Genomic DNA, 26,420 nt, shown 5'->3' on the forward strand with positions numbered 1-26,420 from the left:
AGGGTGATGCGATACGGCGGCGCGGTCATCGGGCGGCGGGGTGATGCGATGCGCCGCGGCGGGGTCATCGGCAGGGTGATGCGATGCGGGGTCAGCGGGCGGCGGGGTGATGCGATGCGGCGCGGCGGGGTCATCGGCGGGGTGATGCGATGCGGCGGCGGGGTCAGCGGGCGGCGGCGTGATGCGATGCGGCGCGGGGTCATCGGGCGGCGGCGGCGGGGTGATGCGATGCAGCGCTGCGAGGTCACCGGGCGGCGGCAGCTGATGTCCGGGTGCAGGGATCCCTTGGGTGGTGGCGGCGCGGCGTTCGGGCAGCGGGGGTGCCGACGGGCTGTCAATCATCCGGAATCACGGGTACTTTCCTGATGTACATCAGGAAAGTGCCCGTGATTCCGGCGCCCCCATAGCCTTCTATGGGGGCGTCCGGGACGGAATTCCGGACAAAAATAGGACATGTTCTATTTTTTCCGGATATATTTTCCGGAACGGACACCCTTCCGGAAAAATCCGGAAGGGTGTCCGTGACCAATTAAAGTCTATGGGTCCGGAAATCCGTCCGGATTTCCTGATAGGAAATCCGGATGGTTTTTCCGGACGTGTGAAGGGGGCCTCACACACACTGACTTATATACCCTCACACACACTGACTTATATACACTAACACACACTGACTTATATACCCTCACTCACACACACTGACCATTTATGCAGGAAGCTCCAAGGGTCCATTAGTCTCCATCTTCACTGTCTCCTCTTCCGTGCAGGCTGCAGCCTCTCCCCCTTCTCCCCAGCACCGACTCCACACATGGCAGCAGGAGGGGGGAGACATGACTGCAGGAGGATGGAGGGGGCCTGCTGCTGCTTCTCTCTTCAGCTTTCTCCATGTTCCTGCTGCCACACGTGGGCTCCTGACAGGCAGGAAGAGAGACACTCCCGAAGCTGATCAGGACCGGACCGTTCCACTTACAGTACAGGGGGAGGGGGGCCCATGAGTTTACAGTAGTTGTGTGAAAGAAGGGGCCCTGCTGCCATTCTTTCATCATTGGAGCAGTGTGGAAGGCAGCAGAGGGCCCCTAAATCTACCGATTATAGGGAGATCCTGAACATGAGGCCCACCTCTAGCTCTGGGCCCTTTAAGGGGGGAAGGGCCCACCCCGGCCCCCCGGTGGCCCAGTCCGAGCCTGAATTTACTAATGCAATGCAATCAGCATGTCAAACATTCAGCAAACAAACTTATATTCCCGTGTATAAGTTGTACTTTATATTATTGGATGTGGGATAAAAATGCATAATTATCTTGTCATCTTTTATTGGTAATCCTGGAATCTCCTATGCAGTATTATGTCAGTATTTTATGTTGTTTAGGCCAAATGCACAACTGGATAAAAAAGAGAAACACCAGTCTTTCTTTCAAACTCCACTTTAAATAGTTATTGTGCATCTGTAAGCCCTTCTAACAGGGCGGGCAGGAACATAATAAAGAAATTATACTTACCAGTCTCTCTACCTCTGCAGCCACAGTGCCAACAGCTTACTGTCAGCCCCCAGTCTCCTGTCTCTCCCAGTTCCTGTGTTGTCTCAACTCGGCAGGAACTACCTGCTCAGCCAGTCAATGACTGCAGAGGTGCCTGGTCTCGGTCACTGACTGGTTGAGTGGTAATTTCTGAGCCAGGTTTTGATGTCACTGGACCAGAAGCTACAGGTTGACTGATGGGTGACTGCTAGCTGTGGTGCTGCACTGAGGGGGCACAGGAATAGGTAAGTATAGCTTCTTTTTTATGTTCCCACACCCCTGCCTGTCCTTAGAGTAGCCATTTAAGTAGAAGGAGATGGAGGAGGAATATGTCTGTGCAGCAAACCTACTAGAGGTGAAGGGTAGCTGGAGGAAATGATCATTGTGGTCTTTGCTGCAAAGATACTACTGGTAAAGTAAACAACTACAATCAGATAAGATGTCTACCGCGATTCATTTTATTTCATGTATTTCATTTTTGTTTACTTGGCCTGTGACTGCCCCAGATAAGTACTTTGTTCAAGTACTGTATATGGTTTACAATATGATCATACTCTGTGGATCTGTATGATACTATCATTTGGTTATGTGTGGAGGTGTTACTTGGTCCTTGTAGTGGAATTATCTGACCACTGTGTAACTATATTTTTGAGCTATGCTATTTTATTCAGCACAGTGGTTGATACAAGGCAAATTACTTTCTCTAGCACGATTTTCAGACTTACTATTGCAAATGCATCTGGATTTTGTGATAATACTAATGCATTATGTACTGTACCATTATGTACCATTACAAATAGATTTTCTGTGGCCATAGTTCAAAACTCCTTAAATTCCAACACACGCTGCCTCTTGTTAAAGCCTTATCATTTTTATGTTGAGAAATCTACTTTAGGTCTGCAGAAAAAGTTGTCTTTTAATGATTATTATGGGGTACACATAAGTTAGCATTTAGCTAACCTAAAGTCACCTGTATCAGATCAGTGACAGTCTAACACCCACCCATATATATATACACACACAGTGGTGCCTTGGATTACGAGCATAATTTCATTCCGGGACCGTGCTTGTAATCCAAATCCACTCGTAAACCAAAGCAAATTTTCCCATAAGAAATCATAAAAAATACAGACAATTGGTTCAACACCCCAAAAAATAATGATTTATTATTCTGAACATGTAAAACTAATGAAACAAACATTCAGAAACAGCAGAATATGTGATATTATAAGTTACTGTACAGTAATGCTCTGCAATGCTCTTAAAACAAGTCAAAATTTTGAAAAACTGTGAGCTCTTAAACCAAAAAGCTCTTAAACCAAGTTACTCTTAAACCAAGGTACCACTGTACATATATGTGTGTATATATATATATATATATATATATATATATATATATATTTTTTTTTTTATTATTTTTTTTTTTTGCATGGTATAAATCCAGCCTTCTGTTTGGGAGTAATGGGTGACATAAGATTATATTGGGGGGCATTCACAACCTCCGTAGCTCACGGATGCCACTCGGCTGTGTCACTACGGTAGCTGGAAGATTTGAATAGGTTCAGAGCTCCCGGCATTACAATGATACATGATGAGCTGGAGTTCCCGATGCCAACCAGCTTTTTCACGCTCTGGAGCAGTAATCTACAGAGCGTATAAATGCCTTCTTAGAATTAGTGGGTTTAGGAAGTATTTGGTTTGTTAATTTTTGCTTCATTATACATTAAAAGGGTTTCAGAGTATCAATAAGGGAATTGCCACTAGATAAAACAATAGAGTTGAAGTTATACGATTTGATTTTCTAAAACAATTGTATAGTACAAGTTTTTTAAACCACTAGAAAATGCATTAAAAGTTTTGTTCACAAAGAACATGATGAGGCGGTCCACCTCTCTCGTTTTACCGGAAACCATTGTTGTTGGACACGATGAATTGAGGAACACTGCAAGATGCGTTTCCCTCTCTGGCAATCTGGCAGCCAAATTCAAATACTGGATATTATGAACTGTCCCATTCAAATGAATGGGATGAGTTCAAACATCAATTCTCTTCCCACATCTACTGTATTTTCCGGTATATACATACGGCGGGGGAGCTCAAAAATGGCCACATTCCCATCGTATGCGGCAGCCCTTGTAAGAAAAACAAATGATTCAACTCACCAGTGATTGTTCCTGGCAGCCGCGTGTCCCCTGTCATGTTCCCTGCACAGGCAGTGTGATGCACACTGCCTCTGCCGGAGGTCCCTTAAGCTCTCCTGGCAGCTGAGCATCTCATCGGAAAATCTTGGAGATGCTCAGCTGCCGAGAGAGCTTTTGGGAGAATGACAGAGGCTTCAGGGACTTTCGGCGCCTCTGCCATTCTCCCGAAGCTCTTCCGGCAGCCAAGCATCTTTGATGGGATGCTAGGCTACCGGAAGAGCTTCAGGGACCTCCAGCGCAGACAGTGTGCATCACATTGGCTGCGCCGAGAACATGACGGGGGATGCATGGCTGTTGGGGACGGGTGACAGGTGAGTTGAATCGTTTTTTTATTGTTTAACTTCAGTTAACCCCTGCCTGACCACAGCAGGGCTCCAGCTAGTAAACCCTGCTGCGGTTAGGCAGAGGTTTACATTTTCCGGCGTATAATGCGAACCCCTGAAAATCTTTTTAAAAGTCACACAGTCTTCTTACACTCCGGAAAATATGGTATATAGGATTGTCTGATTTATTTGTGTTCATGGATTATGCTAATAGAAAATGTAGAGCGTAATTGGACAAGTTGGATTCTCTTTTCTTTTCTGGAATACACATGCACACCAACCCAAGGTGAGCGTGAATGTCTATGGTGGAGGCTAAAGGAATAGCTATCAGATGGCGGTTTAGGACCTCAAACTAAATATTGTAACACTTGATATCTTCAAGGTGTAACACTCTGTCGGCACAAGACCGGATTGCTCCATGATGATGAGTGGATAACATTCTGTTCTGGATGTTATTGTTTTAATGTAGTAAATTGTTTAGAAATCATTTTCATCTCGAGGAGTAAATTATGCCATTATAATGATCCTAAAGGGATGTTTTATTTCAGACACACTTAATATTGTTTGAACATCTCGTGAAGTCACTGTAGGGAATCAATCTTTATTTCTTTTTAAATCTGGACCACAGCTCGCTCCTAAAGGAGAGGAAATTGTGCTTGACAGATGCAATCATATGCAAATGGCTGTAGAAGAGGTGAAATTATCATCTGCAAACATTGGGCCGAAATTCCATCTGCCATCTCCTGAAGAAGGGCTCTTAATAAATTCTAAGACAGCAAAGTGACACACATCTTAATCAAGACTTAATCCCAGGAATTAATTCTATGTGAGTTTATGCATAATTCTAGAAGCGATGCTTAAAAAAAAAACCATGGCAGTTTCAGTGGCAGATGGACTCTCTGGACTTCATGCAAAGGCATTAAAAAGAGATAGAGAGAGAGAGGGACCCCTGAAATGTCAGACCCTGTACACAAATACTGGGCACTGCAAAACCTTCAGCTTCTATTGCTGACTTCAAAGGTTGGACTTCCAATTATGCCGACATGAGAACAGCATACAAATGAATGTAAATACATCTCCTGTCAGGCTATGTCTCTGCAAAAGTCAAATCTGGAAGAAGAAAAAAAAAGGGGGTCCTTGTGTGCATACGAGTCCTGGCCAGTGCTCTGAAGAGGTTAAGAGTAGACTTTCATATGCAAATCAGTTCACAGTTGCCAGAATAAGGGAGCATATTTTCTTTTTCTTTGGGGTCACTATATAACAAGTGTAGGCAACAATGCATAGTTAACAGACTGACTAAAGGTACACCTTACGGAGCATTGATTCTGCTTTTGGTTCCCTGTATATTAGCATGTTTCCTCATTATAGGGTGCACAAAATGGAACAGTGTTCAGAGGGGTTCTCATTTACAGATCAAACTTTGTTTCAGAACTGAATTTAGCTTCTAGAAAAGAATTCAGTTTTTTATGTGATATGCTGTGACAACGTATTATATATAGGACCAACTAAATGCATTATTGTAAGGGCATCTGCTAGCAGGCCTAATGAACGTGGAAGAGCTATGTGCATAGAGCTTGCACTGCATTACACAAATGGCATACTCCTCCCTAGCATGTTCTTTGTTGCAGTTGCGCAAGCTCCATCAAGCGCCATTTGCATGAAAGTATAATATAATCTTTGGAGCAATTCTTGTGTGGGAATACCTCTGTACATAAGACATCATGACATCCAGTTAAACATCACACAATTTTTTCTAACTCTTATAGCATACTTGGATGCAATAAGGTCCCATTAACTTAGTTCAGTTCTTTGAGAGCCTATTATATTCGCTATAGAAAGTACATTAATGGGTGATACTATACCTGCTAACCAGCACCAAAAAATGTACAGATTCCAATTATGTGCTATATATGCTATAATGGGTCTCATGTCACATACGTGAAATGCTTTCATACCACTGACCATGGTTGCATTGCTCTTTGACCCACATCCCTTTAATAGTACAGCGTGAAATGTCCTCAAGTGCACCACTAAAAGTCCAGGCCTCCATTCCATGTAATGTAGATCTTTGGCATGTTCAGACTCCTGAAATCAATAGAAAGTGTGGAAAGTACAGAAATCAAGTTAAATATAATTTTCCTTACAAACCCTTAGTGCCTTATGACTTTATCCAGCACATAAATAAGCAAAGTGAACTGTGAAAAGAGTAATTGAGTTTATTGTCACATAATACATTTAGCACTTTTTTATTTATTCTCCCATTATCCAATTTATTTATTTTTTGTTTATTTTAAACTGCCAGTGCAGTTTTTGTGGCATAACCAGAAGAGGTTCCAACACAAAAGAAAATTACAAGTCTTCCCTTTACTTTTTCCATGTCATTTGAATTCACTTATGGTGTTGCCAGAAGCTGCAGGGGCAGTTTTCTAAAAAACTGTGTGTGTTTACTAAGGCTAAGTTTACACATCGTTTTTTTTTTAAAGCAAAGAACGGACGTTGATTGCAATGAAATCAGTGCCCTTTCTTTACTGCAGCGGAATTGCATTGAAGTCAATGCAATGCTGCCAGCTGTGTTCACACATTGTTATTTTAATGGGCGTTAAAATGAGGCACCCGCCTATTATTTTCACTGAACAGCGTCTGGAAATAACAACAATGTAAAGTGCGGTGGTGAATGGTTAATTTATTTGCGGGCACACCCAACAGTGCCCACAAATCAATAGTAAAAATGAACGTTCCTGCAGCCGATACCCCTGTATCAGCTGCAGAAATGTCCTTAATGCAGCCCTGCGGCTGGCAGTTTAACAGCTTCCGTTGCTATGCAACGTATGCTGTTAAACATAGTGTGAACATAGCCTAATATGAAGTCTAAAAAAGTACTTAACAAAATAATGTAAATGCCACACTGGTTCAGGCCTGAGATGTCAAAGATGTCCCAGACTCATAATTCATTCTTACTGTCTACTGATTTAGGCTATGTTCACACTACGTAACAGACCGGCCGGTCTGTGCCCGGATCGACGCGGCCGGTACTTAAGTACCGGCCGGATGATCCGTCCGGCCGCAGAGCTCTGATGCGGGCGCATCAGTGCGCGCCCACATCAGAGCTTCCCATAGCACACAGTGAAGCAAGCGGCCGGAGCCGCTTGCTTCACTGTGTGAACTGACAGGTCTTTCTGCGTCCGGAATTCACTGAATTCCGGCCGCAGAAAACTGACATGTCAGTTTTTTCCGGCGCCGCACGGGATCCCAGCCGGAGCGCATACGATGTGTGTACGCTCTGGCTGGGATCCCATTAAAAATAAAGCTATGTCCCACCCTGCAAAACTACGGCCGTAGTTCTGCGGCGAGAACTTCGGCCGTAGTTTTACGTAGTGTGAACATAGCCTAAGGGTGCGTTCACATGTACAGGATCTGCAGCAGATTTAATGGTGCAAATTTGAATCCGCAGATTTGATGGCCCAGAATTGATTTGCTTTGAATTTGCAGCTTCAAATCTGCTGCAGATCCTGTACGTGTGAACGCACCCTAATGGGTTTCTTCACCATTAGGAAAAAAACATTACTTTCATGCAGAAACTGGGCAACTCATGTGTGGTTTTGTGTGGTTTTTCAGCTCAGTTCCATTAAATTGAATTGGACTGAGTTGTAATACTTCCCCCAACCTGAGGACAGGTGTGGTGCTGTTTTTTTTGGAACAAAACAGATATGTTTATTTTTTAGAAGTATTTAGGCATGTTCAACAGGTATTCATTGTCTCCACGGATTTATTTTATCATATCTTCTTATCAGTTATAAATTCCCTTTTTCTGAAGCATCTTTCAGATGGCAGTATTGGGCTCAGTATTTTGCATCAGTATTTCTAAGCCATAAATAATAAAATAATTTTCTTATTTTGGTGTCACTCTTGTGCATAGATTGTTTGTAGTGTTGCATCTCAGTTCCACTGGAGTGAATGGAGCTGAATTGTAATACCACAGATAATTTGGGAGATTTGGCATAAAAAGCTATATTTATCTAATCCTACACAACCCTTTTAATTCTTTTAATAAGCATTTAAAAAGATTTTTTTTGCCAATAGACTGCACACCCTGTTTTTGCAGGGTCATCTGTTTCATCCATGCACTGCTGCATTCATACATTTCCTGATCAGACATCTTGACTTTTAGACTGCATTCTCACTCTTTAAAATCTGCTATCAATCCCTTAACCCATCAGTTCATCATCACATGGACAGAGAGAGCCAATACAGTCTCTGCCGGTTGGGAGTACATTAAGAGAAGCAAAGCTGTCATCAAATTCTCTATAACTGTGACAAGAGCTGTATAATTATCAGCTGTAACTCTAAAGAGAATTTCTGCCATTTTTACAATGGCTGAATGACAGGTGCCGCACCTGTTGAGTGTCCCGATTGGCAATGTAAATGCAGGGTGCTGATGGGTTACTTCTGTAGCTGGAGGTCTATACTTACCTTCCATCGCTGCTGAAGTGTCTCTGCTAATACATTGACAGCACGGCTCTGCCTGCACTGTGCACTGGATTAAAAGATGGATTTCCATGGTAGGGAAACTTTTTGGCACATCACAAAAATGTGATTGGTTCGCTTTTAAAAGTGTAAAAAGGTTTTAATTTGTTTTAAAAATGTTAAAAATCTCTTCCAAAATTTCAAATCACTTCTTTTCCCATTTTTTAAACAAAAAAATGTAAACCAAAATAAAAATATTCATATCTGGTATCACTGTGCGCATAATTGGTCGCACCACACATCAAACTATGGATCGTGATACAAAAAAATAATCCCTGATACATCCCCAAAGATGGTCAAAATAAAAATATTATAGGGGTTAGAACACAACAGTGTTAAAGGGAAACTATCAACAGGTTAGATACTGCACAGGAGACGCAGAGGAGGAAAGTATGTCTCTTAGCTTTCTCCTCAGCGCCGTCCCGGAGCAATGCCTGCCCCATAGTGCTGATCCGTTACTTTTTATTGATAATGAATAGAGCTGGAGTCTGGGGATTGGTACTATGGGGGCAGGCAGTGCTCCTAACAGTCTCACCGGACTATAGAGACCATAAGAGACATAGCTTCCTCTTTTGCGTCTTTTGTGCAGTAGGTACATATCAGCAGATTCCCCTTCAGGCATTTTCAGTAAATAAATGTACTTTTTAAAGTAAGAAAATGAAACAAAAGCTATATAAATTAGATATCTCTGTAATAGTAATGAAAGGAATCTTGAGAAAGTACAATTAGTCCTACAAAAAAAAAAAGCTATCATATGGCTCTGTATATAGAAAAATAAGAGTTGTGGATTTTAGAAGGCAAGGAGGACAAAATAAAAACTCAAACGTGAAAGTAAACCCGGTCATAAAGGGGTTAATGACGTGTCCTTGTTTTTACCTTAAGGCTATGTTCACGCAATGTACTTTGATCATGTCAATTATTTCCGGGCCGTTGTCCATGGACTTTAATTTAAATTACATTTAAAACAATGGCCGTTGTTTAATACTCAAAACAATGGCCATTGTTTTGAGTGCCAAATAACAGCCATTGTTTATTCAGCATGTGAACATAGCCTAAAAAAGCACTACTGAGGCATCATTGTTGTCTCAAGTGGGAGCCATCATGGAACTATGCTGTTCCCTTCTGGATATACTACAGGCTCCTTCCTGCATGGTGCCTCCAAGTCACACACACCCTCCCCCTGCCACACCTACATCCCGCTGTCAGCAGCTCAGCTGAGGACACACAAGTTTGTAGGTTAAAGGAAGTGGGTCACAGTGGCTGATGGTATAAAACTCAGGGGTCACAATTGAGTCACATGACAAAAATGAACACAGAAAAAAGAAACAATGTTTTTTGGGCAAATTAGAGCACTGAGAACAAGGATAAAGTACACATCCCTATTAAGGGGCATTAGATCCATCAATCTTTTTTTTTTTTTTTTTCAATTTATTTTTTATTTTGTCTTGATGTTTCAAAAAGCCAAAACCTTTTTATTCTTCTCTAGAGGGCTTGTTTTTTTGCTGGACAAGTTGTAATTCCATTGGTGCTTATTTGGCAAACATAAAATATTGTAGAAAAAAATGTGAATTCTGACAATGTTTTCAGAGTTTCATGATGCTCACCATACGTTATAAGGGTACAAACCCACTTGACGTATTTACTGCGCGAATCAGTCTTAAAAATAAGCAGGCAAAACGCAGGTTGGCTTTATACAATTGTTCTGCGTTAAAATACGCAACTACGTATTTTTGAAGCGTGAAGCTACATGCGTTTTTCGCACAGGTTGTTAACAACTGATGCTTTGCTAACAACAAGCTTCACGCTTCAAAAATACGCAATTGCGTATTTTAATGCAGAACAATCGTATAAAGCCAACCTGCGTTTTGCCTGCTTATTTTTAAGACTGATTCACGCAGCAAATACGTCAAGTGGGTTTGTACCCTAAGTCATTAAACTTTATTTTTGGGACATTAAAATCATGCTGATGCCTTATAAAAAAAAACACCTAAAATAGTTTTTCTGTCACTGCAGAAACTTTTATTTTATTCCTCATGTAACTTTATGTGCTTGTTTCGTGCAAGAGAACTTGAAGTTATCATTGGCATCATTTTTGGCTACCTAATTTTTTTTCCCCCTTTTTTAATATTTTGCCATACCATATTTTAATAAAACATTTGTAATTTATTGATTTAATTTCATTCCCACTATGGCACTTAAAGGAGAACTCCGGCCACAGGATATTTTTTTTACAAACTATACTAACTATACCTATTCCTGTGCCTCTCCGACACTGGATCGCCACTCCAAGATCCCGCCAGGCTCGGGATATCCAGCATCACGACCCGGCTGATGGATTGGTGGCTCAGCCAGTCAGTGACTGGGGAGGGACACCGCTGTTGTCACTGATTTTTTTCCTTTAACTATGTGATTGCTATTATACTCCATAAGTATCTAATATACAATTACACGTACCAGACCTATGTTAAATATGTACTTATATTTGCTTCTTCCACTATGACACACTACACTTCCACTGTCTTCTTACTGACTGAATCTATATGATAATAGATTATTTTTAATTTTTTTATCCCTGTATAGAGATGATGGGGGTGGAGTTCTTGTTTGTGATATGTTTTAATGTTTGTAAAACAAAAAGTTTAATAAAAATTTTACCTAATGTAAAATGAAGTCTAAAATGCTCAGCTTTTGTTCTGCATGATGAGACGACATTTTCCTATTTATGATAAACAAGAACGAACTTCCCGATCAGGCCTTGTTATTCTATATAGTAGCTTTGTTGTGGCGAAGGTGGAAAACCTAGATCTTGACAAGAAGGATGGGTGAGAAATGAGATCCTGGTGCTTGGGAGAGGTGTTAACTGCCCTTGGATAAAGACATAGCCGCATCTTCAGATCTCCATTACGTATTTTGTTCATAATGTTGCTATTTCTGTCTGAATGTCACCTATAAAAGAAGAGGCCTTGCTCTTCCAGAGAGCTCTAAATAGAAGCCTTGCTAGATAATCTTTGATTTATAGGCTAGCGAGGCCCAGGGTTTAGAGTGAGTCTGCAATCTGCCAGGGGGGTTTCCAAGCCAAGAAACCACGCACTGGGTTGGCAGTACATCGGGGAATTTATGTATCCAGTAGCCGGGTGGAGCACAGCATTTAACCCCTTTATAGTAAAGGTGTCTATGTTTTTTTTATATGTCTGTAATTTCTTCCAATTGATATCATATTAAATACTTGGATAATAAATATAAGCACAATTGCATTACCTGACAAAGAATTTTCAAATTATTTGAATAATTTAAAATTGATCCTGTAACAATAGTAATGAATGAAACACATATATTAATTATAAAATATAAATAAAAAAATAAATAGAAAAAATGTTTCTAATTTGTTAACAACATGGTTATAACATTCTTTTAAAATATCAAAGTAAGCTGTTACTATCCTACAGTCACTGGAAATTTGGCATATGTATGTGCTTTACTTTTTGTTATGTGGCTTTTAAAGGGATTTTAGTGCATTTTTTTGAATGTTTTACTCTTATTTATTTATTTGTATCTAAATATATTTGAATCCGTTCAATAAATTGACAATACTGCCATTTGGCTTCTCTTCACCTAGGGCAAAAATGCAGTTTGTATTTTAATGCGGCTGTGTTGTGGTTGCATTGCGGGTGGCCATACACAGTTTGCACCTCTGAAATGCTACTGCAATTTTTTTTTATGTTTTCCAGTTTTCAGCAAATACACCCTAATTGCAAGTAATAAATAGACAAGTTAATAGCAGCATTTCAGAAGTACTGCATATAGCCATCTGAAATGCTATAGCAGTGTGATCACAGCATATGCTTGTACCCTTAGCCTGGCTGTATCTAAGTAATCTGACCAAAGCAGAGTGGCTTATTAACCCGCAGTTAGCACCTGGGCTACATGCCTGCCAGCCCCCTTATGGTGCATTTACACAGAGAGATTCATCTAACAGATTTTTGAAGCCAAAACCAGGAATGAATTTGATGAGAAGAGAAATCTCAATCTTTCCTTTACAAACTGTTCTCTGTTTATAGTCTGTTCCTGGCTTTGGCTTCAAAAATCTGTCAGGTAAATCTGTGTAAACGCACTATTAGCTATGCCTGAATGTAGGGTACAGACAGGATTTATGGAGTTCTGATACATGTACTATATTGTTTAGTAATTTATACTTTAGACACAATGGAGCACATTCAATAATCCTGTGAAATATTTAGACAGTAAACTTAAAACAGGCAATCTGAAGATGAGCCAAATTTATCAGAGTGACTCATGACGCATGATAAATTTAGTACTGGATTTGTTACTCACTTTTTTTTGGCACAAATTGAACTTGAATTCTGGCATGTTTACTCAAGTAAATCACCCCCAATGTGTTTAAAAGGGACACAAATCACTTTTGAGGGATATTATAATATATATATATATATTTTTTTTCTTTTTTAAATTACATTACAATCTACTATGTAATAGGAGGTGCTGCACGAACCTGGCAAGGTTAGATGCATTAGCTATGATCTATTCTGGTGATTACGTAAGCAAACACATTACTGTCAGGATATATATGAAATGTCACTATTATTTCCACAACCTGGTGTTTTTACAATAGTAGTTTACTGTTTCAGTGAAGTTGGCAGGGAGAATGCACACACTTAATTTGTTTGGTGTTACTAGTCTGACTCCATTATATATCCACTTGCTGCAATGATGCTCTGTTTCCTTTCAGTTGTCACTTTGTACTGCCTCATGGATTTTAACCTTCTGACTGACTCGGAGGCTCGGAGTCCTGCCCTTTCTCTGTCTGATTCTGGAACACCTCAACATGATCACAGCTGCAAGGGGCAAGAGCACAGTGGTAAGTATGGCTTGGGGACATGTGTGCTATATATTATTTCACAGTGTCGGACTTGCCTACCAGAGGACCAGAGGATCTTCCAGTGGGCCCCCAGCTTTATAACCTGCATTAACATTGACTGACATGTAATTTCTTACTCGTTCTTCATTGGTGGGCCCCTAGGATCATTTCCTCTGGTGGGCCCCAGATACCCCAGTCCGACACTGTTATTTCATGTTACCAATATTAATGTAAGCACTGTGACATTAAGTATGGACTGTTATCATAGCATTCCCTTTTTGGCATCCATATTGGACATTTCATTCCGAGAGTCATTATCATGTGGGTCAGTATTGTGCACTGTGTAGTAGAGTCTGGTAGTAGGGATCTGGAATCACTAAGAAACCACAAATTTACTTTTGGCTTAGATTGTGAAGTTTGTCAGATCAACCTCTTTATCATAATCTTTGAAATGAGGAATTCCCAGTGTGTATGATTAGTGTCTAGGGGACTGAATGTGATCACTTCTATAAAAGTTCTAAATTTATTCACATCATTGATGTGGGTATCAAAAGGCAAATCTAGAAGAAAAAAAACAAAACATATTTATTAGTTAAACCATTTTAATAATGGTTTGTTTTGCACCAATAAAAAGTCGATGGTGAGAACATAAGTATATATATGATCTATATATTAACTGGTAGGGTGCCACATAGTAGAAACCATGTGGTTGAGATGCAGCTGAGCTGTATTTGTTCCCCACATGGCCATGCTGTTTGGTGTGGTTGAGGTACATTTCTAATAGCTGCTGAGTTTTGCAAGCCATTTACCTGCAAAATTGTGCACTATAGGGACTAAGGCTGGGTTTACACTACGTTTTTGCAATCCATTTTTTTCATTTGTTTTTGCCTAAAATTTTTTTCACGCCCGTACTCTATTAAGACCATTTTTCTCTACTGTATGGGCACTGATGATCAATTTCCCATAAACTTTAATAGTGCACATTATTACTTTGAAAATAGACCATATCTTTCATTTAACATCTTCACGTCAGCAATCTGTATATATACGTTCCTACTGCACATACCCCATGCACTAGGAATGTATTTATACGCTCCTGAGTGTGAGGGATCCCGCAACTGCCTCTCATTAACCCCATAAATGATGCAATCTATAGCGATCGCGGCGTTTAAGGTACTCAGTGACAGGACAAGCTCCTGTCAATGAGTGATCGGGTCCCGATTGCTTGTACCGACGGGCGGGGGCAATCCACTTACCTCTCTCCTGTCAGATGGACAATCTATGCATAGTGTCTGCTCTCAGGCAGGCTCTATGAATAGATCACTGAAAACACTGATCTATGCTATGCTATGCTTTGCGTTATACTGTAAAATAAGTGTAAAAAAAGTTTAATAATATACTCCCCATATTCGCAAACAAGGTACCAATAGAAAGTACAGATCATGGCGTAAAAAATTACATCTTACAGAGCCCCATAGACCAATAAATAAAAGCGCTTTAACCCTTAGGGGACCGGGTCAATTTCAATTTTTGCGTTTTCGTTTTTTCCTCCTTGGGCTTTTAAGGGCTTTTAAGGCCATAGCACTTGCATTTTTTCTCCTAGAAACCCACATGAGCCCTTATTTTTTGCGCCATTAATTGTACTTTGCAATGACAGGCTGAATTTTTTCATAAAGTATACAGCGAAATCTGAAAAAAATTTAAAGTGTGGTGAAAGTGGGGTCAAACTGACTTCTTACCCGACACCCGGGATCGCAGCGGTTCAGAGCGCGGACGCCGCGGGGCCCTGCTCTGAACACATGGAGGCGGCCCGGGGCGTACGGCTACGTCCAGGGTCACCCAAGGGTTAAGGATGGGAACAGAGCAATTTTAAACACTTTTTAGATTTTTAAAAAGGTTTTCATTTTTAAAAAGCCGACAAATAAAATAAAAGTTATACATTTTATACAAGTTATACAAGTTGTGTGTCATTGTAATTGTGCTGATGTGAAGAACATAGATATGAAACTTCCTCAAATGAAAGCAAATTCCTTTTTTTTTGACAGCGCAAATGCTATGGCCTTTTAAACATAAAGGGGGAGATTTATCAAAGGGTGTAAAATTTAGACTGGTGCAAACTGCCCACAGCAACCAATCACAGCTCAGCTTTAGGCAGTGCTGAAAGGAAAGCTGAGCTGTTATTGATTTCTGTGGGCAGTTTGCACCAGTCTAAATTTTACACCCTTTGATAAATCTCCCCCAAAGTGTAAAAGAGCAAAAGAGCAAAAACGTTAAGGGGTTAATATACCTCCTTGCCCATTGTAAAAAAAAAAAAAAAAAAAAAAAAATATTAAAAATAAATAAATAAACATGTTATATATCGTAGCGTGCAGAATTGTCCAATCTATTAAAATATAACATTATTGTTCCCGCACGGTGAATGGCGTAAATAAAAAAAACACCAGGATTGCCGATTTTTTTAAAATTATGTCAGAAAAATTTTATAAAAAGCGATCAAAACTTTTCTTTTAGACCAATCTGATATTAATAAAAACTAGAGATCATGGCGCAAAAAATGACACCACAACCAGCCCTGTAGTTTGAAAAGGGCTATGGCTCTTAGAAGGCGGGGAGGAGCATTGCATTAATTTGACCCGGACATCCGTGCATCAATGGGCTTGGTCTTGAAGGGGTTAAAATTATGGCTTTATTTTGTTTTTATTTTATTGTGTGTGAACAAGCCTTACTATATCTGTGGCATTTGGAATTGTGTCTGAGTCGCTTTACAGCTGATATTAGAAGCTGTACATTTTTAACTTTTGCTTTAAAAAAAAAAATCCATTTAATACAATTGGAGTTTTTTTTTTCCTTCTACATGTGCATGTTTTCTGCAAGCCCCATTTATATCAGTGAAACAGTCAAAGAAATGTCGGAAAAAAAGTCCGACAAGCAAATCCATAGTGTAACATAATGATTTTAATATGGGGTCACTGCAGTTTTCTCCCTTTCTACACTGAAGGTCTACATTGAAATTTGCTGTAGAAAGCTCAGAAATTGGCATACTATGGATTGTAAGACATTTGACAAATAGCTGCAGCACATGGCAAGGCTGGTAAAGATGGACTCTAGCCTGCTGCACAGTTTACCTGTTTTTGGAGGGGATTGAAGGCTCTGTTCACACATAGTATTTCCATCAGTCTTTTTTCAACCAAAACCAGCAGTGGGTTTAAAAACACAGAAACTGTGCAAATTCTTCCACTCCTGGTTTTGGTTAAAAAAAAAAAAAGACTGACCAAAAGACTGACGGAAATACTATATGTGAACATAGCTGAAAAATATTGCTAATTTATAGCATTTAGTGCTAATTTAGTACATTTTTAAATGAGAATTATAATGTAATAATATGGTCACACTTTCAGGTTTTTATTTGCAATTTGCGCTCTGGTGAAAACTTCTTTCTTTCAAATCAACTACTGCCAGAAAGTTATACAGATCTGTAATTTTTTCTTCTAGTACCTATCAGCTGCTGTATGTCCTACGAGAAGTGGTGTATTCTTTGCAGTCTGACACAGTGCTCTCTGCTGCTGCTCTGTCCGTGTCGGGAAATGTACAGAGCAGGAGAGGTTTTCAATGGGGATTTGCTACTGCTCTAGACAGTTCCTGACACAGACAGAGGTGGCAGCAGAGACTGGAGATTTTTTTATAAAGTAAATTCTAAATCTATATAATTTTGTGATACCAATTGATTTGGAAGGGTTTTTTTTTTTTTTTTTTTTGCTGGACAACCCCTTTAAATACTGCTATATGAAAGTGGCCTAAAGCTAAGTTAATTCTTTTTAGTCCTTTTTAGGTCCAAAACAGGAAAGAGCTATGAATTCTTCCATTATAGCCTTTCCCTGTGTTTGTTAGTCTCCTGGTTTTGGATTACAAATATAGATAGAAAATAGTGACTGAAATACTGCAGTGTGAAAGTGGCTATAGCGTTCAGCACAATAGCTACTAAATGTTCAGTGTTCAATAACATTCCTATTACACTTACATGCACTCATAACATAGTCTGGGCTGCATTTCTTAAATATTTGCCTTATGTAAATTGGAAAAGATCAGTACATCTGTTCTTTAGCGTTTAATATTTTCCATAGAATCTATTATCAGATCTGAAATGTAGTGATATTGTTACAGTGCCATCTAGTGGTTTTCTCAGTTACTTAAAAAATGAAGATGGAAAGATACAGTACCATATATACGAATTAGATAAACAGACAGAGGCAGGCATGAATAACATAATACTTTATGTGTTTTGTGTGTCCAGTGTGTATGCGGTATATATTAATGAATATCACTCACAGTTCATATAGATATATTTATAAACACAATAATTACCTAATCATTTGCAATGTTTGAGAGATGTCTGGGAAAAAGGAGACGTCTCCATGAAAAACAGCTGAACCTTCAGCCAACATGTCCTGAGTTGTTCTCCCAGTTCATGCAGTCCTCTTCTCTCCCAAACATCACACAGATAATAGAAGCGGGTCTGGCTATCCATATGGCCTCCTGAGATTGTTTAGGGAAGTCTACACTGATCTGTGTATATATTCAGTGGGTCTGAGCATAAAGTGCACTGCTTTATACACCTCTCTCCATCAGAATCTCCCTAATGACAGGTATACAGCAGCATCAATCCAAACTATTTCTGGACTGCCCTTGCTGCTCACACCCCTCAGGGAAACTGCCTGTGTCCAGGGCTGTATTAACAGCTGCTGCTGCCCTAGGCACTAAACCTGAAGACTCCCCATTTATACGCACCTATTGGCGATACCAGACCTGACCAATACCACCATACCCCCCACCCCCCTGGAAAAGACACCAGATTTACTGGCAAGTCTGAATGGGAGGAGGAAAACTAAAAAAATAAAAACAAAAAAATTAGTTTTTTCTGTCCCCCTGCTCCCTGGTGCTGCCCCCCTGCAAGGTGCTGCCCTAGGCACCGGACCACGGGTGCCTAGTGGTAAATACGGCCCTGCTTGTGTCCAGGGCCAAGTAGGTTTAGACAATGAGCTCCAGGACACTCTTACTTCCATTCAGTTTTCAGTCTATAATGTTGTTTTTTTTTCTTTCTGAAAACTTCCTTTTGCACAGTTCATAATCGAGCATTTTATAAGCATAACATGTCGATACGGCACGAGTGGTTTGGTCCACAGCAGTCTATATACACCCAGTGCTTACAGGGAGAGGAATCCTGTCTCTATAACAGTTGTTCTTGCTTCTTGTAATTGGGCTTCTTTTGCATCAGACTATTGGAGGAGCTCTAGCATCTGCTGAGGGGGTCTCTTCTTGGGCTCAGTCTTCTCTGGCTTCCCAGAGCTGTCTGCAGTCTCCCTTGGTGCTGTCTCTCAGGCTGTCTCCCGACATCTCTTTGCTCAAGAGGTGTGAGAGCTATTTTGCATATCCTTTCTTTTCAGGTTGTCTCCCGGAAATTTTTTTCCTTTTAGCTAGCAATACTCACCGGTTACTAGCATAGCACTGCAGACACTAAGGGTGGGTTCACACTACGGAATTCTTGCGGATAAACTCACCGGAATGTCCACCTTCTTTCGGCGGAATGCAGAATCAGCCAGCCCATAGAAGGGTATCTATGGAGCCGGCGGAAAGGAGCGGCTGTGCGCGTGGACAGCCAACCGAATTCTGCAGAGTTTATCCGCGAGAATTCTGTAGTGGTAACCCACCCTAAGGATTTTCAGGCGGATTCAGCGGCAAAATGTGGGAGGAATCTGCCCGTAAAGAATGAAGATTTTGAATGTACATTGGCTTTAATGGGCTTTCCGCTTACTTGCTCTCACTGCGGAATTTCCGCGCTGAAAATTCCGCTGCGGATCCGGATCTGTCAATTCTTTGGGCGGATTCCGCTAGAGGAATCCTATAGAAGTCAATGGGGCTTTAATTCTGCTTGAAATTCTGCTTGAATTCCGCTCACATTCCGCTCAAATTCTAATCCTATTCTGCAAAAGCTGAATATTCAAGCAAAGAACTTTCTGCTTCAATTCCTCGAGAATTCCTCAGTGTGAATCCACCCTAAGGTAGCAGTTCCAAGAGGTATTGATGAATTGTGTGACAAAATAAAATTCTCTGTTTAAAAATTAGAGAAACGAAAAAAAAAAATCTAAAACTTTTGAGCAGTACATATTAATGGTTTGTATTAATTTATTTATTTTTTTTGAAAGGTTTGGAAACTTACAAGGTTTCTCTTGACACTATGATGATGACAGGGTGTTTTGCTGCTGAGACATCCGTCTGTGGGGGAGCCTACTATACCGCTCCTAGAGACATTAGCCTCCACTTCCTCTTTCATGCCCACCCTGTGCTCTAATCCTCTGATATTACACTTTTATATTTAGCATTGCAAATTATCTCCGGATAAGACTTTAACTACGCGTTTGAATCAGTTATATAACCTGTAGTTCAGATCTTCATTAATGAGGTACTTCTTTTTAATTATTATTATTTTTTTAGAGAATATGGGGGAGATTTATCAAACATGGTGTAAAGTGAAACTGGCTAAGTTGCCCCTAGCAACCAATCAGATTCCTCCTTTCATTTTCCAAAGCGTCTGTGAGGAATGAGAGGTGGAATCTGATTGGTTGCTAGGGACAACTGAGTCAGTTTCACTTTATACCATGTTAGATATCTCCCCATATAAGCTTAGTAATATCAGTGTAATAAAATTAAGGAGATATATATATTTACTTTACATAAATGTCATGATTTGTATAATACCAACTTATCCATAAAATAATGTAAAATAACCCTAAACAGAGTTGGCCTTAGGAGCTTGCAATCTGTGCGGTCACAAAGGGACCATCCATGGTCCTACGTCCGTAGTGTTGCCCACAGCCCATTGCCTGATTTCATAGGATATTCATTGATCTATCAGTAAGAATTTGCTGTACATAGTTATATATGTAGGGATTCAAACAACTGATAAACTACCTATAAAGCCAGTAACTTGATGGAATGGAACTAGGATCTGTTTTATGGCGGGCGTATGTTTTATTGCACCCTTGCAAAATGTATTTTTTACCAATCCCACGTTTATTAATAAAAATAATATAAATAACATATTATGGTATAACATGGGAACTGCATAACTCAGGATGATAGCTGGTTTATGCAGTATTATACAGCTTGTAATTGTAATCATATCTTATACACAATCTTATTAAAGCCGGGCTGACATTGTCCCCATGTGTTAGATATAGGGTTGGTAATTAGCTAATTATAAATAGGTTTCAGTAATACTAAGTAATATTACATTTTCAAAAGCCACTAAAACGAACCAAAAGACTACTGCAGAAGACTAAAACTTGTTTTAAAGAATAGTAATTGCTACCGATGCCAATAAATCTGCAATTTCATTTTGAGTTTGTGGTTTTATGAGCATCAGGAGTGATGGTTGTGTCTCATAGACAGACGCCTTTAGGCTTAATATGAATGTTCATTAAGCGAAATATACTCACAGTTTTAACGCACAGAACATAATGGAGACGTATTTCTAGATGTTTGATCTTTACAGAGCGATTCCATTCACAGCTTATATTAATATCTATCACGGGTGCAGCAAACTCTATATTTTCTTTTATTCCAATTTTTCTCCTTTTTATGCTGTTATTTTTTTGTGTGCGTAACGTACAGGACGGGAAATGACAACAGTGCTGAGCTGATATTTGGTTCAGAAAAATGTGATTAGACTGGTTTTACACTTTGTTTTTGCTGTCCGTTTAATGGGGGAAAATGGGGGAAAAACTGATACATTTCTGCTCTCCTGTGCTGTACTACCTCCCTCTGGCATGTTGACCAATGTCCAATAGCTGCTCAAGGTCTCCCCAACATCAATAATATCAGGCAGTATTGAACATTGCCCAGAACATGCTCCCACCCCCCTCTCATGTCCAAAGTTAGCATCCAAGATGGCCAAGGGGAGGAAGTGCAGAGCCGGTGAGCAGAACAGGTAGGACTTTTTCTGCTCTCTGGATAACCCCTTTATGGTGCGTTCACACCTACAGGATCTGCAGCTGATTTTCTGCAGCAGATTTAATTTAAATAACTGAACACAGCATCAAATCTGCTGGAGATCTGCTGCAGATCCTGTAGGTGTGAACGCACCCTTAGCTGGGTTCACACTACGTATATTTCAGTCAGTATTGTGGTCCTCATATTGCAACCCAAACCAGGAGTGGATTAAAAACACAGAAAAGCTCTGTCCACACAATGTTGAAATTGAGTGGATGGCCGCCATATAACAGTAAATAACAGCCATTATTTCAATATAACAGCTGTTGTTTTAAAATAACAGCAAATATTTGCCATTAAATGGCGGCCATCCACTCAATTTCAACATTGTGTGAACAGAGCCTTTCTGTGTTTTTAATCCACTCCGGGTTTTGGTTGCAATATGAGGACCACAATACTGACTGAAATATACGTAGTGTGAACCCAGCCTTAAGGTGCATATATTGCACCAGTATATTAGTATACCTAATCCAAACCTGATGCAGATGCATTACATAGCAAAGCACTGCAGTGACACTTATATACCTCTTTGGCATTTTGATACAGTCATAAAATGTACTTTTTTGGGTTTGGAGTGGCAGTCTAGACCATAGACATAGAAGATTGTCGGCAGAAAAAGACCACTAGGTCCATCTAGTCTAGTCTTTCTTTTAGTATTTCCATTCCTCTTATATTAGGATAGATATAGGTCTATCCCAGGCAGCTTTGCATTCAGTTATTGTAGATTTACCAACCACATCTGCTGGAAGTTTGTTCCAAGCATCTAATACTCTTTCAGTAAAGTAATATTTCTCACGTTGCTTCTGACCTTTCCCCCAACTAACCTCTCAATGTGTCCTCTTGTTCTTGAGTTCATTTTTTTTTAATTACTTATTTAGTCCTTTAATATATTTAAAGGTTTTGATCATGTCCCCCCCCCCCTTTCCATTCTTTCCTCCAGACTATACAGATTCAAATCCTTTAGTCTTTCCTGATATGGTTTATGCCTCACACCCTCCACCATTTTTGTAGCCCGTCTTTGGACATGTTCTATTTTATCAATGTCCTTTTTTAGATGAGGTCGCCAGAACTGGACACAGTATTCAAGATGTGGTCTCACCAGAGCTCTATACAGCGGGATCCCAATCTTCCTCTTCCTCCTGGTTATACCTCTAGCTATACACCCCAGCATGCGATTTGCTTTCCCCACTGCCTGCTTGCACTGGTGACTCATTTTAAGGCTGTCAAAAATCACTACCCCTAAATTCTTCTTATCTGAAGTCTCTGCCAGCACAAAACTGCAGATATGATACTCAGATAGAGGATTCCTCCTCCACAAGTGCATTATTTTACATTTGGAAACATTGAACTTCAACTTCTATTGTTTGGACCACTTATCTAGCAAAGCTTACTAAGGTACTGTTGCATTGTATGCACCCTAAGCTATATGAAGGAATTCTTGGCCGCAAATGGGTTTTGTAGAAGTCAGATTATTTTTAATCAGTTGCCCTAGTGGCAAAGTAGCATAAATGTGATAAAACTTTGTTATTGCCTCCCATGCTGGAGAATCAGATACACAATAGAGGTCTAGAACTTCAGACCAGATGCTAGCCCATGTCCTGTATCATTACTTGACAATTATGTGAAACTTGATTACTGCCCTTCAGCACCAGCTTATTCTCTACTGTTTTCTTTTCCAAGCAGCTTAATTGTGTTAGTTTGTAATCTCCCATAAGATAAAAATAACTTTTATTTCTACATGAGTCTTCTTCTTTAAAAGAAGCCAAATGCTAATAACAACTCAATGACTATATGACAGAGCCAGATGCACTAGCCAAGTATTTTTATTTTATCCCTAGTACTTAAATAGGATATTTTACCCAAATAATTTCCATAGCGTTTTGTCAAGCATCATCCAATGAATCATTAGTAATACAAAGAAGTATTTCCCACTATTGGATGTTCTACCTTTTCTAGCAGAAGACCCATTGCAGTATCCATGTTACCAAAAGTAGCTCTCTATATGCCTTACAAAACAGCAAGGTCATCTTTATGGAACAATGTATAACACTGTCTAGCTTGGTTACTTTCAGAAGCTAAAATATGCATGTAGAGCCAACACAGGATTGGAGGATGTATTTAAGGAGATTATGTACGTATACTTTTTTTGCACACGAGTTGCCATGTGATACATTGATTAAGGCTATGTTCACACTACTTAAAATAAAGACCGTTGTGAGGTTCCCTATAATGACTGCGATGCAATGTAATTACGGCCGTTGAATTCACACTACGTATCAGATAACAGCCGTTGTTTATATGGCCCCGTGAAAAATGAACATGTCAATTATTTCCGGCCGGTAATACTGCAACAACGGCCATGGATTTCAATGCGGCCGCGAACCTAAAACTTAAAACCGGCCGAATTAAACTTGATTTTGATGTAAAAAATTGGTGGTTTCTCGGGCTAGGCACAGTATTTAAAGTAAATGACCTGTTTCATCCCGTTTATAAACATGCTAGGAATCAAAATCTGGTAACAAAATTCCGGCCGGTGAAAACAACGGCCGTTATTTTACGAAGTGTGAACATAGCCTAAATATTTACAATAACAAACAGATAAAAATAACTTAAAAGATTATAAAATTAATTGTTGTTATTATTATAGCACCAATGTATTTTACAGACTGTACAGGAAATTCACTAACATGGGGTCCATTCAGTATCTTGGCTGCTGGGTGTCTCACTTCTCTGCAATCTCTGGTTATTACCTGTTGTTAGACTAAGTCAGTCTTAGTAACAAACCGATCAGGGCAAATAACAGAAAGTGGGGGCAGGGCTTAGAAAGTGCTATGTTCAGGAGAAGTAGCATAGCCTGAGCTGCCTACCTATATATAATCTGTCTCCCAAGTATCCATACTTCCCTAAAGGCTAATTGAAGGCTTCCTTTTCATTTCAGCAGGGACAGCTCAGTGCTTGCTGTGCTGCTTTTGTTCCTTTTATTTCTGATCACAGAACACCTTGCAAACCCAGTGCATCAGGATGCCTTCTCACCCAACATACCATCTATAGTCATTTACTGTAAAACATCCCCAGCACAGTTCCAGTCTGTTCAGTCCAGTGCACTTATACCAGCACTGTGTCATGACATAGTAGTAATGAATAGGTGCTATGCTGTACTCAGGGCCGCCATCAGGAATTCCAGGGCCCCATACTGCCAACTTGTCTGGGCCCCCACCTTACCAAAGACATTAATCCAAAAAATCAGGACATACGTTTGGCTATTTAAAGCCCATAATATGTGTTAAATTACGAAACATTTAAGTCATGTTTTCAGCCTTAAAAATAACTATTGTTTTATAAAAGAATGGCTGAAAAATGTCATGTTTTTTTCCACAAATAATACTGACACATCATAATCACAATAATGTTTTGCCTGACTTCTCCTTTAACCCCTTAACGACATCGGGCGTAAACTTACGCCCTCGCGCCCTGGTACTTAGCGCATCAGGGCGTAAATTTACGCCCGATGTTTCCCCGATCGCTGCGTGTTCACACACAGCGGTCGGGGAAGATGGCCTGCTATAAATCATAGCAGGCCATCATAGCTTCACGGCACGGGGGGTGGTTAACACCCCCCGTGCTTACGATCGCCGCTATTGGCTAATCAATTCAGATCAGCCAATAGTGGCGATCGGAACCTTTCCGGGTCATCGGTGACCCGATGACCCGGAAAAAAATGGCGGTCGGTGCTGTCCGAGGACGGCGCCGACCGCCATTACTGTAAAAAGTAATGTTGATCGCCGTGCCACCGGCCCGATCGCCGTGAACGGCCGGCCGGCCGTTCACGGCGATCGGGCCGGTGGCACGGCGATCAGAGTCCCACAAAATAATAAATACCTGCCCTGGACCCCTCAGCTAGGTAGCGGAGGGGTCCTGAGCAGGTATTTGTACATTACTCACCTGTCCCGGGCTCCTGATCGGCGTCTTCCGGGTTCGCGGCGTCCTCCGTCATTACGTTCGGTCTTCGGGTCTTTCCGGCGGTCCCCGTCGTCTTCTCTCGGCTATTTTCGGCTCCAGCCTCGTCAATTTCTGGATTTTGCGCTCTGCTGCCCCCTAGCGGCTGATATGTGTAATACACTTATCAGCAGCTACAGGGATATTCAGAATATAGAAAAAGTTTTTTTTTTTTTTTCCAAATTATTTTTTTTCTATTTTCCGCACCCTATCGCCGCTGAGTGTTGATCAGCATCGCACGAAAGTGCGCTGCTAATCAGCAACTCCTCCTTTTTGGCGTAGGGTGTTTTTTTTCTGTATTCTACTGCCACGGTCTGCTTATAAGTGTCGCGCATAAGTGCGGCATTTATCAGCAACGCCTTTGTTGGCGTAGGTTTTTTTTTATACTTACTGTAAAAAAAACACGTAAAAAACACTACATTACATTGAATAAAGTTTGACACTACACCACTACATACCCCATATACTAGTCCCCATATAAAGATGGCCCCCAGGGTGTTTTCGGTATCGGACGCATACGCTATTGTTGCCTCCGACACCGAAACAGCCAGTGAGGATGAATGGGGGGATCCTTCTTTCCTCCATTCATCCTCATCATCCAGTGACGTGTCTGGGGGTAGCGTAGCGTACGCTGCCCCCCAGACACGTCTTTTCCGCCAGTACCGTCCCAATAAGAGATGGCGGTATGGAGTGAAATTCTACTAACTCTGTGAGAGTACCTCAGGGTACACTTACAGATTTGGGGTACGTGCACACTGCGGAATGGCGAAGGATAACCCTTTGTGCATTCCGCAGCTGGCACCCGCCGGCGGACTGATGCGGGCGCGCGTCTCCACCCGTGTCAAAGACTCCATGTTATGCATGGGCGGATTCCGTCGTCCGTCCAAAGAATGAACACGTTGGACGGAGAGCGGAATCCGCCCGTGCATAGAATGGAGTCT

The 26,420-nt window shown here is 40.6% G+C and overlaps 1 protein-coding gene across 1 annotated transcript in view; it reads left to right on the forward strand.

Moving 5' to 3' along the window:
• The window catches only part of PITX3 (paired like homeodomain 3), a 77,134-nt gene that overhangs the window by 34,614 nt on the left and 16,100 nt on the right, over nucleotides 1–26,420 (forward strand). The window contains exon 2 of the mRNA XM_069979158.1: nucleotides 13,309–13,437. Within this exon, the coding sequence (XP_069835259.1) occupies nucleotides 13,329–13,437 (109 nt within the window). The 5' untranslated portion in view covers nucleotides 13,309–13,328. The remainder of the gene's footprint in view (nucleotides 1–13,308; nucleotides 13,438–26,420) is intronic.

The sequence above is a fragment of the Dendropsophus ebraccatus genome, chromosome 8 (assembly GCF_027789765.1).
Source record: "Dendropsophus ebraccatus isolate aDenEbr1 chromosome 8, aDenEbr1.pat, whole genome shotgun sequence".
Lineage (NCBI taxonomy): Eukaryota > Metazoa > Chordata > Amphibia > Anura > Hylidae > Dendropsophus > Dendropsophus ebraccatus.